Source organism: Vanacampus margaritifer, chromosome 15, assembly GCF_051991255.1.
Source record: "Vanacampus margaritifer isolate UIUO_Vmar chromosome 15, RoL_Vmar_1.0, whole genome shotgun sequence".
Lineage (NCBI taxonomy): Eukaryota > Metazoa > Chordata > Actinopteri > Syngnathiformes > Syngnathidae > Vanacampus > Vanacampus margaritifer.
Genome location: NC_135446.1, coordinates 14,270,648 through 14,282,083, shown reverse-complemented (window position 1 = coordinate 14,282,083; position 11,436 = coordinate 14,270,648). Strand labels below are relative to the sequence as shown.

Genomic DNA, 11,436 nt, shown 5'->3' with positions numbered 1-11,436 from the left:
ATTTAAGTAATGAAATCATTTTTAACGTTTAGAATTATTTCATTTCATTTAACACATGTAATTGTTACAAATTTTAGTGCTAAAAGAACTCCATTGAAGAAAAACTATACCGTACTTTTTCAAGCTTATTTTTATATGCAGGTGGCGCCATCTTCTGGCAGAAGTTGCTGTCGATCACCTAACCGGAGCCTCTTCTTTTTTTTTTTCTTTCTTTTTTTTTTTTTTTACTGTGACGTAGTTATAAGGAGGCGTGGCCTGTGGGTACAGGTAGAGCAGGATGAGCATAGGAGTGAAGAAGTTTCACCTGGACGGGCAACGAGGATCGGGACGCCATGGCTGTCAGCAAATGCATCAAGTATCTTCTGTTCTTCTTCAACCTTCTCTTTTGGGTGAGTCTCGCACCAACAACACCAACAACAACCTGATGATGACACGCTACTACTCAATGACTTCACCTTTGTCTGGCTTACTTGTGCGTTTCCCCTTCACAGTGTGTACTAGTGTACTTCCAAAGCTATCGTGTTGCACTTTAAAAAAAAAAAATCATATATATTCCATTTAGAGTGTATACAAGTCAGTTTTTTTTATTTTATTTTATTTTGACTGTCCACGAGTCTGACCAATGTGGGTGTAGTCTGTCTTTTGCTGATGTCAAATGGGGTTGGCTTCAGTTACCCGTAGCCACGGAACACGATAAATCACATTTTTTAAAATGTATTTTTGACTGTTTACTAGCTTACTTTTACTCTGCTTTTTGTATTATTATGTCAAGTCTACTTGCTGTCCCTATATAGCATTTTCTTCCAAATTGCTTGAGATAAATGCCAATTTTCTATTCTTCTAGTTTCTAATTTCCTGATCATAAAATGGCCGCAAGATGGTGTCAGCCGATTACTGATACCTTGAAATAATGCCGGTTAACAGCCTATTATCGATAACGGTAATGTTTTTATTTGGAAGGTTTTCTGGTCTACTTTTTTTTTTAATTCACATTGTTTTGTAGTCTACTTTTTAAAGTAGTTAAGACTTTTTATTAGTCTACTTTTTTGACAGTTTGCCTATTTTTTTTTTATTTTTTAATTAGTGTTAACTAGTGTACTTTTTATTTAAATAGTTTTACTCTAAAAGCTTTGTAGTAGTCTACATTATTTCAACTAATGACTAGTCTTTTTAATTTAAACTATTTAGTAGGCTTTTTTTGTATACTACCTTACTTTTGTAGTTAGTGTTTAGTAGTCTACTTTTTTAGACTGTTAGTCTCTTTTCATATTTTGACCGTTTACTAGTCAAACTTTTTTTTTTTTTTTTTTTTTTAAATCTAGACTGTTTACTAGTCTGCTTTTTTTGTTTTGGCTGTTGACTTGTCTTCCTTTTTTTATTTATTTTTTAAATATTTAAAAATATATATATATTTTTTTAGTTTTCTAGTCAACATTTTACATTTCGACTGTTTGCTAGCCTGCTTTTGAGTGTCTTGTACTCGACATTTTGTTTTTAGATTTTTTACTAGTCTACTTCCTGGACTAGTGTACTTAACGTCTAACATGTTTATTTCTTGTTTTGAGTATTTAGTAGTCTATTTTATGTATGGAAGTGTTTGCTCGTGTGTTTTGAATGCTGTCACCTGAAGGGCTTTTGTGTTCAGAACGGGTTTGTCGGCTGCCTCTCCCTGACAAGCACACACACACACACACACACACACACACTCACACACCTGGTTTCAGGGCGTGGGCCTGCTATGCACCCCTCGTCCCATTCCAGTGGTCATCGAGCGTGTTGTATTTTGTTACAAAACAAAAACACGTCGACGCAAGTGTATCATGTTGAGGACAAAACTTAAAGACAATGTGTTGATGTATACACACACACTCAAGCATTTTCTTCCCCTAGCGTAGCAGTGTATGGAATGTGCTGCATTAGCAACGTTAGCCGCGTTAGCCACATTTGCTGTCATTTTTGTTGCTATGTGGCGCCACCAGCAGGCCACATGAGTCGTAACAAAATATGAACTCCACCTCTTATTACATTCATTTTAACAGTTAAGTAATAATTTGTGTACATTTGTAAATGTTATAATAAAAAGTGTTCAAACGTAAAAGCTGTCAATTGGCATTCAGACAACAACTAATCGTCTTCGATTGTGCTGGAGAGTGGTCGTAAATTACGATATTCCGCGAAACAACTGATTGTGGGATATTTTGCCCGCCCGTGTTGTATGACATCATTCTATGACATCATTGTTAGTTAGTGAGTAGTCTGTTTCTATGGAAACAATGAAATATTGATGAGGGTCGGTTAGTGGCGGCTAATTGTCTGATGAATAATTGATCAGCTGATCGCACAGCGTGGTGAACGCAACGCCGCCGATTGGTCGCAGTGGGAGCGACCTGTCGAGCAGTTGCTTCAGATTGCTGACAAGACTTTTGATTTATGTGTGCGTGCGTGTAGCTGAGCGGCTGCATCATCCTGGGTGTGGCCATCTACCTGAAAGTCACTAAGGACGCCAACAGCGTAAGAAACAATTTGGATTTGTGTCGGCTCCATTCGTCTTCCGGCTGAATAGTTGACGAAGGATTTTTATTTTTAAATATCAGATCACCAACCAGTCGTTCCCGGGCATCGACCTCCTCATCGCCGTTGGCGTCATCATCATGCTCTTGGGATTCCTGGGCTGCTGCGGCGCCATCAAGGAGAACAGATGCATGCTCATACTGGTTGGGAGCGCGCACGCACACACACACACACACACGCACGCACGTACTTGTCTTTATATCATCGTGGGGACATCTCATTGACATGATGCATTTCCTAGCCCCTTCCCCGAACCCTAACCATCAAAAAAGATTGCCTACCCCCATTCCTTACCGTAACCTCAACCATAACCCAATTCAAACCTAAACTCTAAAACCAATCTTGACTCTCAAAAAGAGGTCTGAACTTGTGGGAACCACCAAAATGTCCCTACAATTTCAAGTCTGGCCCCACAATGGTAGTTAAACCTGGAAAAACACGTGTGTATGGGCCCCAGAATGTAGCAAAAATAAAGGCACAGGCACACACATACACGCACTCGAGCTCATAATTCCTAGTTGAGACATCTCATTGACATAATGCATTTCCTAGTCCCTCACCCTAACCTTAACCGGCCCCACAAAGCACCTGTGGTCCCCACAATGATGGTAAAAACTAGGGGTGTGCCTTAAAATCGATACTTATAAAAATCACGATTCTCAATTAGTACGATTCAGAATCGATTTTAAATGTCCCAAAATCGATTTCATTTAAATTATTTTATACTTCTTGCCTTTGTTTGTGTGTGCCTTTATTTGGAGCGCTGTTCATGTTGTACCCAGTATGGCCACTGAGGGGCAGTGTGGTTCGACGCGTTCTAATACACTGTTAAGTTGTAGCCACGTTAGAGAGTAGAAGGAAAAAGTTACGATCAAGTTATTCCTTTTTTTTTTTTCTCAGGAGAGCTCAGTATTGTTCATTCGATTTGACATCATCATTGCTCTCCTTTTTTTTAAAAAACAAACAAACAAATAAATTAAAAAAAATTTAATAAATGTTTTTTTTTTAAATATATATATATATATATATATATATATATATATATATATATATATATATATATATATATATATATATATATATATATATATATATATATATTTTTTTTTTGTATGTGCATGCGTGTGTGTATTCATCAGTTCACCTAAAGCCCATTAAAAAAAATCCCATACTAATAATATAATATAATAATAAATTGCCAAATGCAGAAACATCAATGTAAGTTATCACGATGTGGTGGCTCTCGCTAACAGACAGAATTAAGTAACCGGAATTAGGTTAAAAAATTCTATATACGTAGACCATGTTTCTATAAATTTTGATATTTGGTTTTTATTTGAGGCAGATATTTTTTCCATTAAAATGTGATTTATGAGGAGGTTAGACCATTGGTCGATATTCAGAGTTTTTTTATTTTTCCAGTTAACAAGAATTGTTTTTTTAGCGATAGTAAGGGCTACAAGTGTAGATTGAAATTGTTTATGTGGTAAGTCAGTTGTTGTTAGGTCACCTAGCAAACACAAGTTTGGAGATAAAGGTATCTATCCTACAGTCCAAAATAGCGGAAAGTTTTTCTAAGACTTTAGTCCAGAAATACATAACCGGAGTACATAACCATAAAGCATGAACATAAGTGTCTGTAGTGTTTTGTAAACATTGGAGACAAATGTCGGAGTCTGAGAGTCCCATTTTCTTCATCATATATTGAGTAATGTATGTTCTGTGAATAATTTTATATTGGATAAGTTGTAAATTTGTGTGTTTTGTCATTTTAAATGCGTTTTCACAAACTTGAATCCAAAAATCAGATTCCGGTGCAATAGACAAGTCTGTCTCCCATTTCGAGATGGGTAAAGACATTTTATCAGTATATAAAAGTAACTTATATATTTTTGAAAGTTTTTTTGTTGTTGTCGGAGAAAGCTTGTTAATATCTTTAGCTAAAACAGGCGGTTGGAGCGTACCCCGAAGTGTTGGAATTTTTTTCTTTATCATATTTTTAACTTAACGATCAAGTTATTCCAATAAAAGTTTTATTTTTTTTCAACGTGGAGCCGTTCTTTTGAGTGATAAAAGTGCAGCGAGTAGCGCGCTAATTAGCATTAGCGAGTCAGACTGGAGTAGATCATTACGATTCCTTGCACATCTATAGATTGAAGCAAGAATCATTGTCAATCAAATCATTTTGAATCAAAAATCGTTCGTAATCGAAAATCGATTCTGAATCGAATCGCAGACCCAAAAATCTGTATTGAATCGTGAGACATTCAAAGATTCCCACCCCTAGTAAAAAACTGGAATTTGGTCCACACAAAAAGTTTTGCTATGTTGACAACATTGCCATCATGTTGTTGTTGCTGCAGTTCTTCGCCAGCCTCCTCCTCATCTTCATCCTCTTGCTGGCGGCAGGAATCCTGGGCGCCGTGGGCGAGAATAAGGTACAGTCTCTCGTCAACTGTTTTGCCGATGGAGGGGCGGAGGACGTAACGCGCGTGTGCGTGCAGGTGAAGGATTGGGTGAAGGAGCGTCTGCAGAAGCTGACGCCGCTCTCCAGTCAGCCCGAGAACGTCAGGAATGACCTGGAGAAGCTGCAGACGGAGGTGAGGTGACGTGTCGCGCACCTACACGCGTGCGATAGCGACGTGCTAACGGCCGCGTTTGCCGGCGTTTGCAGCTCAAGTGTTGCGGCCTGGTGAACGGAGCGTCCGACTGGGACACCGTGCCCGACTCGTGCCGATGCACCGCCTCCGAGCCTGAATGCGGCCCCAACCAGTTCTACAGCACGGTAACGACACGCAACCAGATGGGGGGTGGGCGTGTTTTTGTTGTTGGTGAGTGTTAAATCGGTGTGATTGCCGTGCAGCCGTGCTCCACTCAGATCATACGTCTGATGGAGAAAAACATGGAAGTGGTCATCGGCATCGCGTTCGCCATCGCCATACTGCTGGTCAGAACACACACACACACACGCACTCGCGATTACACGCACACACGCGCCATTAACAATGTTGTGTGTCCGTAGATCGCCGGCATGGTTTTCTCCATGATCCTGTACTGTCAGATCACAAAGCGAGACGGCGCCACCACCGCCTAAACTCTGAAAGTGCATCAACGCAACTGACGTCCAAGCACACTTTTATACTGAAGGAACAATTTGGACTGCACGTCGTTCCAGATGATTTATTTTTTCTTTTCTTTTTTTATTGAGGACTTTGCGTGACACGATGTGGACAAAGTTGACCTCATAATCTCATTGGAGGAATAAAAAGCTTCTTTTTTTTTTTATTGTTATAGTGAAAAAAAAGTTCCGTTCATATGTTAATCACTCTGCTGTAATGTTTATTATTCTAGAATATAACATTCAAATTTGATAAATGATCATCATTTTGTCACAACTACCATTTGATTCCTTTTTTGAATGTACCATTTGAGTGATTTTGTTGTTTGCGCAAATTGTTTCCTATTCCACATGTGCTGATTGTTTTCTCCGTGTAAACAATCTTTTTCCGCTTTAATAGAACCTAAATGACACAAAATAAGGATTCATTTACACGCACGCCTTTTCAACTTATTCCAGTTTTTCCATAGTCCTGCCGCCGTTTGTTCCACTTCCAACTTTGCTCCGAGGCACTTCTACCCTTGTTCCACTTGTTTCAAGGTGCTGCAGTGTTTGTTCCACTTCTTCTAACGCGCTTGTAAATTTGTTCCAGCTGTTCCAAGGTGCTTCTGACTTTAGTCCACTTTTTGCGAGTTGCTCTGATTTTGTTCTTGCTATTGGATGGTCCTTCTAACTTTGTTCCACTTGTTCCCAGCTGCTTATAGCTTTGTTCCAGCTTTTCTAAGGTGACTTTAACTTTATTCCACTTGTTGCAAGGAGCTTCAAGGGTATGGAGGATCACAACTGCCAAAATTCAAAATAAATAAATGTGTAAGTAAATAAATAAATGACTAAACGTGAAAATAAAAATGGATGTAAAAAAAATATAATTTGAAAATTAAATTAAAAAACAAATATATATATACATAAATAAATATTTTTTTATATTCGTTATATCCGTTTTTATTTACACTTTTAGTCATTTATTTATTTATGTTGTCATTTACTTAATTATTTATTTAGTCATTTATTTATTTTTAAACTTGGCAGTTTATTCAAATGAGGGGGCGGTCCTACACGTGTCTTGGGTTGGACTCCCAACTAATTATATAAAAATATAATTTAAAAATTAAATATATATATATATATAGGTTTTTATTTTCACTTTTAGTCATTTATTCATTTTGAAATTTGACAGTTTTGGTCCTCCAACGGAGTTCAGTCCTTATTCCAGCTGTCTTGTTCTCTGTTCCTCTTTTCTCCTGCAACAATTGTGTGAGTGATGAAGAGCAGGACTCGCCGTCATTCCTCCGACTTGTCTGCTTGATTTTCAACTGTTTGAAACGTTTTTAAACAGGAAGGCCGGCTGGAGAGACGCAGAGTAGAAAATTACGTTCATTTTTTTGTTCCAATGTATTTCTACTTTTTATTTAATTTGTTTCAAGTTCTTCGAGAGCTGTTTCAAGCTTCTTCCACATTTGATCTATAAATGTGCTTCCACTTTTATTCCTTATTCCAAGGTCTTTTATATTTATTCCACTTGTTTCAAGGTGCTTTTAAGTTTGTTTCAGTCGTTCTGGGGTGCTCCCAACTTTGGTCTACTAGTTCTAAGCTACGGCTCTTTATTCCACGAGTTCCAGGTTGTTTCTAGATTTATTCCAGTTGTTGCTAACTACTCTGAACTTTCATCCACTTGTCCCGGAGTGGTACTTTGCGCGCGCACACACACACATATGGGTGTTATTTTTAGCCTTGAGTCAACAGTGTTGACGTTAATGACCTCACTGAATTCTTTCCCTCCATTTTATCTTTTCATCAACAAGTTGACAATATTAAGCACTTGCTCTTTTTGCTAAGCTAAGTGGTAGCCTATACATGTTTCATCATGTTTATGGTTTGACCAAACCAATTATTTATAATTTTTTTTGGGGTGGTCCGCATCTGATTCCCTCTTTGTCCTCGCCTCCTTCCCTTGTCTCCTCTGCAGCTGATTTTCCAAACTTGGTCATGTTCAAACAGAAATGCGCATCCATCACGCACGCGCGCACGCACACACGCTCGCTGGTGGTGGCTGGCGGTTATTTTGGGTTAGGTTCTCACAGGCGTCGGTCATGGCTCGCTGTAGGAGTCACTTGCGAGGACTCGACATCTGCGTCACGTTGATGCTCACGGTAAGCCAAATGCTAACCTCACCTGTGGTGACGTCACCGAGACAGGAGCATGAGGAGAGTTGTTTTCTGAACCAAAATTGCTTGAAGTTTCGGGTCACTTTTAGGGTGTTTTGTCAATTAATATGAGGTGTTATTATTTTTATTATATTGGTACATTTTACAAATATGTGGACATGTGTTATACCAGGGGTCAGCAACCAAAACTGTCAAAGGAGACATTTTAGGCCAGTAAATAGCAAAACATTTGTCTGGAGACATCTACACGTTGTGATGCACAAATCTGTGTGTTACTGTTTGTCTAATGTACTGAGGGCCCAAGAGCTAATTGTAGCTGTACTATAATTTATAACAGAAAAATATGCAGCATCCATTACTTTTCCCTTTTCTTCGCTTTTCATACATTTACATTTTTTGACTTTTCTGCCTTTTTGTCTATTTTCTGACATTTTTTACAATTTTGTAGACATTTTATGGCAGTTTTTAACATTTCTTTTATTACTTGACATTTTATGGTTACTTTTTGAAGATTTTCCTCTGCCTTTTGTTAAATCAATTTTATTTTCCTTTTTTTTTTGGAGGAGGGGGACAATTTTTAGCACATTCTATGGTAATTTTTGGGATTTCTTCTTTTGATTTGGGGCATTTTATAGTTACTTTTTGCATTTTCTTTTCTGCCTTTTTTAATTTTTATTTTCAATTGTCTGACTCGTTTGACAATTCCAAAATCAAGATTATAATTGATTTGAATCTAAATCATTTATTAATTTGAATAATATTTCATCTAAAAATAAATATGTAAAAAAAATGTTGATTTCTACTCATTCCACAGGGAAACACAGGAGAGGTAAACTACTAAGCTACATGTGGCTCCAGAGCCGCAAATTGCTTTATACGGAAATATTTGAGAATACGTGTAAAAAAAATAATAATAATAAAAAAAAAAAAAGCAAACCATGATGTCTGCATTCATCAGGATGTTTTCGTATCGGTATGCGTTTACCACATTGAAAACATAATATATAAATATATGGCGCAAGCCGGTTCATCCATTAGGAATATCAATTTCGTATTTTACACATACACGTTTACAAAAGTACGTTTACTTCCTGTTGTCATGTGGTGCAGGTGTGCGGTGTGGTAATGATAGCTGTTGCTTTTTCCTCCGTTGATGTCAGCGTCCCTGTTGCTGAGGTGAACACACACACATACACACACAGATACAAATGATGACCACATGTGACGGTGTGCGTGTGCGTCGTTCAGTTGTTTGAGGAAGTTTCCAGTCGCGACGGTCTGCTGGTCCTGGAGGTGTTTGGACCGCTCACGGTCCTTTTGTCGCTCGTCGGCGTCTGTGCTGCTGCTTTGGACTTCAGGACGCTGCTGCTGCTGGTGAGACACACACGCGCACACAGTTATTTGTGCAAGGCCTCCAGAGGGCGTCACGTGACCATTGTATTCATAGAAACATACTGTAACTTATTCCCACGATGATAGACCTGCATTTAACCGACACGCACACACATTTGTAGCAGACGCGTGTTTGTGTCGTTTCAGTTCAGCGGCATGATGTTCGTGGAGTTTGTGTCGATGCTGGTGGCGTCGTCTCCGCTGGTGCAGCTGCAAGTGGAGGTAAGTGCAGACCAGCGCCATTGGCGCCCCCTCTGGCCGACAGCCGCTACAGCACCTACCACCTTTCCCTTTTGTTGTCAGGTGGACGCCGCTGTCGACGAGGCCTTCGTCAACGTGATGCCGCTGCACCTGGCCGACCCGTACGTCCGGGACCAGATGGACAAGCTGCAGGCTCAAGTGGGTCCCCGCTGCCGCTCGCCGATGCCCTTCGACGCCCCCTGACGGCTGCCGTCTTGTATGCAGGACGCTTGCTGCGGCCTGAGAGGCCCCAACGACTGGGGGGCACAACTTCCTGCTTCCTGTTTCTGCGTTCCAGACAGGTGGGCGAGTGTTTGTGCAAGGTCTGAGTTTGTGTGTGCTTAGAAAAACGTTTCTCTTGTTTGTCAGTCTGCCGTCACATGATCCATGCACACTGGCGACCGCTCCCGAAGTTCGTGAGACTTTTGTTCATTCCAAGGTATCCAGTGACACACTTGTAACACAATCAGCACTTGTGTTTTTTTTAATTCTCATGTGTGCGTGTTGACCTTCATTCATTTGTGCGCATGCGCGTCTTTGTCAGCCGTGCGGTCCCATCCTGAAGAGTCACGTGAGCTTCCCCATCAAACTCAGGATCGGCATCATTTCAACCTTTGCCACCTTGGCGGTAAACACGCTAATACCACGCACACAAGCGCCCGCACAAAAACACGTGACCGTGTGTCCACGTGTTGCAGGTGGCGGCCATAGCGATGTCGGTGACGTTGGCTCTGAGCCAACGCGCTCCAGCGGACGCGTCCAACACGCCCATCAAATAGCAACACGACGACGACGAGCCCCCGCGTGGCCACACCTCCTTCACGTTTCACGAACCAATCAATGATCTCGGTCGCACTTGAGCAAAAAATTAAACGTTTCACTTCCATCAAATTGCTTATTTTGTCCACATGGGGGAGACAATGAGGCATGATCGGCTCTCGACGGACTTTTCAGCCACAGAAATGTTTGTGTGCGTGTAATGCGTGTGACTTGGATAAAGCTAAGATGACATTTTAGGAGCAGCGCATGAGTTCTTCTTGACACGCTGCCATCTTAAATATCTTTTGACCCCGCAGCGACATAAGATGATAAAATGGGGGCAGTGATATCAAGTTGATCTATTTTCATGCTGAACAAAAAAACAAATCGTTTTGTAGTTGCACAAAATCGTGACTGAACAGTTTGTCATACTATTTTATTTTTGTACCCCTTTTTGTTGCGTTAAAAGATGCAGCAGCTGAAATTGAGCCATAGAAGATGTTTTTTGTTGTTGTTGTAAAAAGATGATTATGTTGTCTCATGATCTTTGTAAAGTATTGAAAAGTTGTGCCGGTTCGGTTAGCTTGAATGTTTGTTACGCTAACGTGAGCGAGCAGAAGAGTGTCGTGTCTCAGTTTGGCTCTTTGGTAGATGCCAAGAAGTTGGGAAAATCTATAAAAATGTATACTGTCTTAGCCACGCCCATGCGGGAGTGCGTCCTAAACTAGTTAGTGATGCCATTACAGTATGTTTTGATCAAGTGTCATATTATGCAGTGATATTTTTGCTCATTAAAATACACATTAAAACCAATTAATTTGCGTTTTGAGTGGCGAGCATGCTCCAGGACGGAATGTAGCTCATTTCTCAAGGCGCCATTGTTGTGTGTACAATGTGTTAGAAAGCCATCTTTTGTTTTCTGCGTGTTTTCAAAATCAGAGTTGAGATCGGTGAAGAGGTTTTCCTTCGAAGGTTTTATTTCAGAAATTTCTGAAGACACAGCAAGTTCACTCAATCAGTGATTTCTCTCAGTGTGTATCTTTACAGCGGATTCACAGCATTCTTATACAATTTTCAAAAAGTGTTACAAGCCTACAAGATACTACTCCCCCTCCTTTAATCCCTCAGTCCTGAGAAGGTAGACAGGAGAAAAGGCAGATAAGACTTTTGACAGCATCATATTTTAGTTCA

The 11,436-nt window shown here is 39.9% G+C and overlaps 2 protein-coding genes across 4 annotated transcripts; both read left to right on the top strand.

The window, feature by feature from the left end:
* Nucleotides 1-206: 206 nt before the first annotated feature.
* Nucleotides 207-5,970, top strand: LOC144034705 (tetraspanin-8-like). The gene is made up of 8 exons (XM_077543663.1): nucleotides 207-389; nucleotides 2,449-2,511; nucleotides 2,595-2,714; nucleotides 4,935-5,009; nucleotides 5,076-5,171; nucleotides 5,246-5,356; nucleotides 5,435-5,518; nucleotides 5,594-5,970. Exons 1-8 carry the CDS (start codon nucleotides 333-335, stop codon nucleotides 5,663-5,665), a joined length of 678 nt encoding a protein of 225 aa, XP_077399789.1. The 5' UTR covers nucleotides 207-332; the 3' UTR covers nucleotides 5,666-5,970.
* A 143-nt stretch (nucleotides 5,971-6,113) lies between these two features.
* Nucleotides 6,114-11,058, top strand: LOC144034704 (uncharacterized). 3 transcript variants are annotated; one of them, XM_077543662.1, is made up of 9 exons: nucleotides 6,114-7,839; nucleotides 8,965-9,030; nucleotides 9,103-9,228; nucleotides 9,394-9,468; nucleotides 9,550-9,645; nucleotides 9,712-9,788; nucleotides 9,832-9,925; nucleotides 10,031-10,114; nucleotides 10,185-11,058. In XM_077543662.1, the coding sequence occupies exons 1-9, from the start codon at nucleotides 7,690-7,692 to the stop codon at nucleotides 10,263-10,265; spliced, it is 849 nt and encodes a 282-aa protein (XP_077399788.1). In that variant the 5' UTR covers nucleotides 6,114-7,689; the 3' UTR covers nucleotides 10,266-11,058. The 3 variants fall into 3 exon arrangements, with proteins under 3 accessions (XP_077399788.1, XP_077399787.1, XP_077399786.1); XM_077543661.1 differs by having other exon boundaries at nucleotides 9,856-9,925; nucleotides 10,031-11,058; XM_077543660.1 differs by having other exon boundaries at nucleotides 10,031-11,058.
* The last annotated feature ends 378 nt before the right edge of the window (nucleotides 11,059-11,436 follow it).

Excerpts from the sequence above, each read along its gene's own strand:
- LOC144034704 (XM_077543660.1), top strand. The coding sequence starts at position 7,690 with ATGCGCATCCATCACGCACGCGCGCACGCACACACGCTCGCTGGTGGT. Across the intron at positions 9,031-9,102 it reads TCAGCGTCCCTGTTGCTGAG|TTGTTTGAGGAAGTTTCCAG; the intron begins GTGAACACACAC and ends TGCGTCGTTCAG. Across the intron at positions 9,646-9,711 it reads TGGACAAGCTGCAGGCTCAA|GACGCTTGCTGCGGCCTGAG; the intron begins GTGGGTCCCCGC and ends TCTTGTATGCAG.
- LOC144034705 (XM_077543663.1), top strand. The coding sequence starts at position 333 with ATGGCTGTCAGCAAATGCATCAAGTATCTTCTGTTCTTCTTCAACCTT. Across the intron at positions 390-2,448 it reads TCTTCAACCTTCTCTTTTGG|CTGAGCGGCTGCATCATCCT; the intron begins GTGAGTCTCGCA and ends GCGTGCGTGTAG. Across the intron at positions 2,715-4,934 it reads ACAGATGCATGCTCATACTG|TTCTTCGCCAGCCTCCTCCT; the intron begins GTTGGGAGCGCG and ends TTGTTGCTGCAG.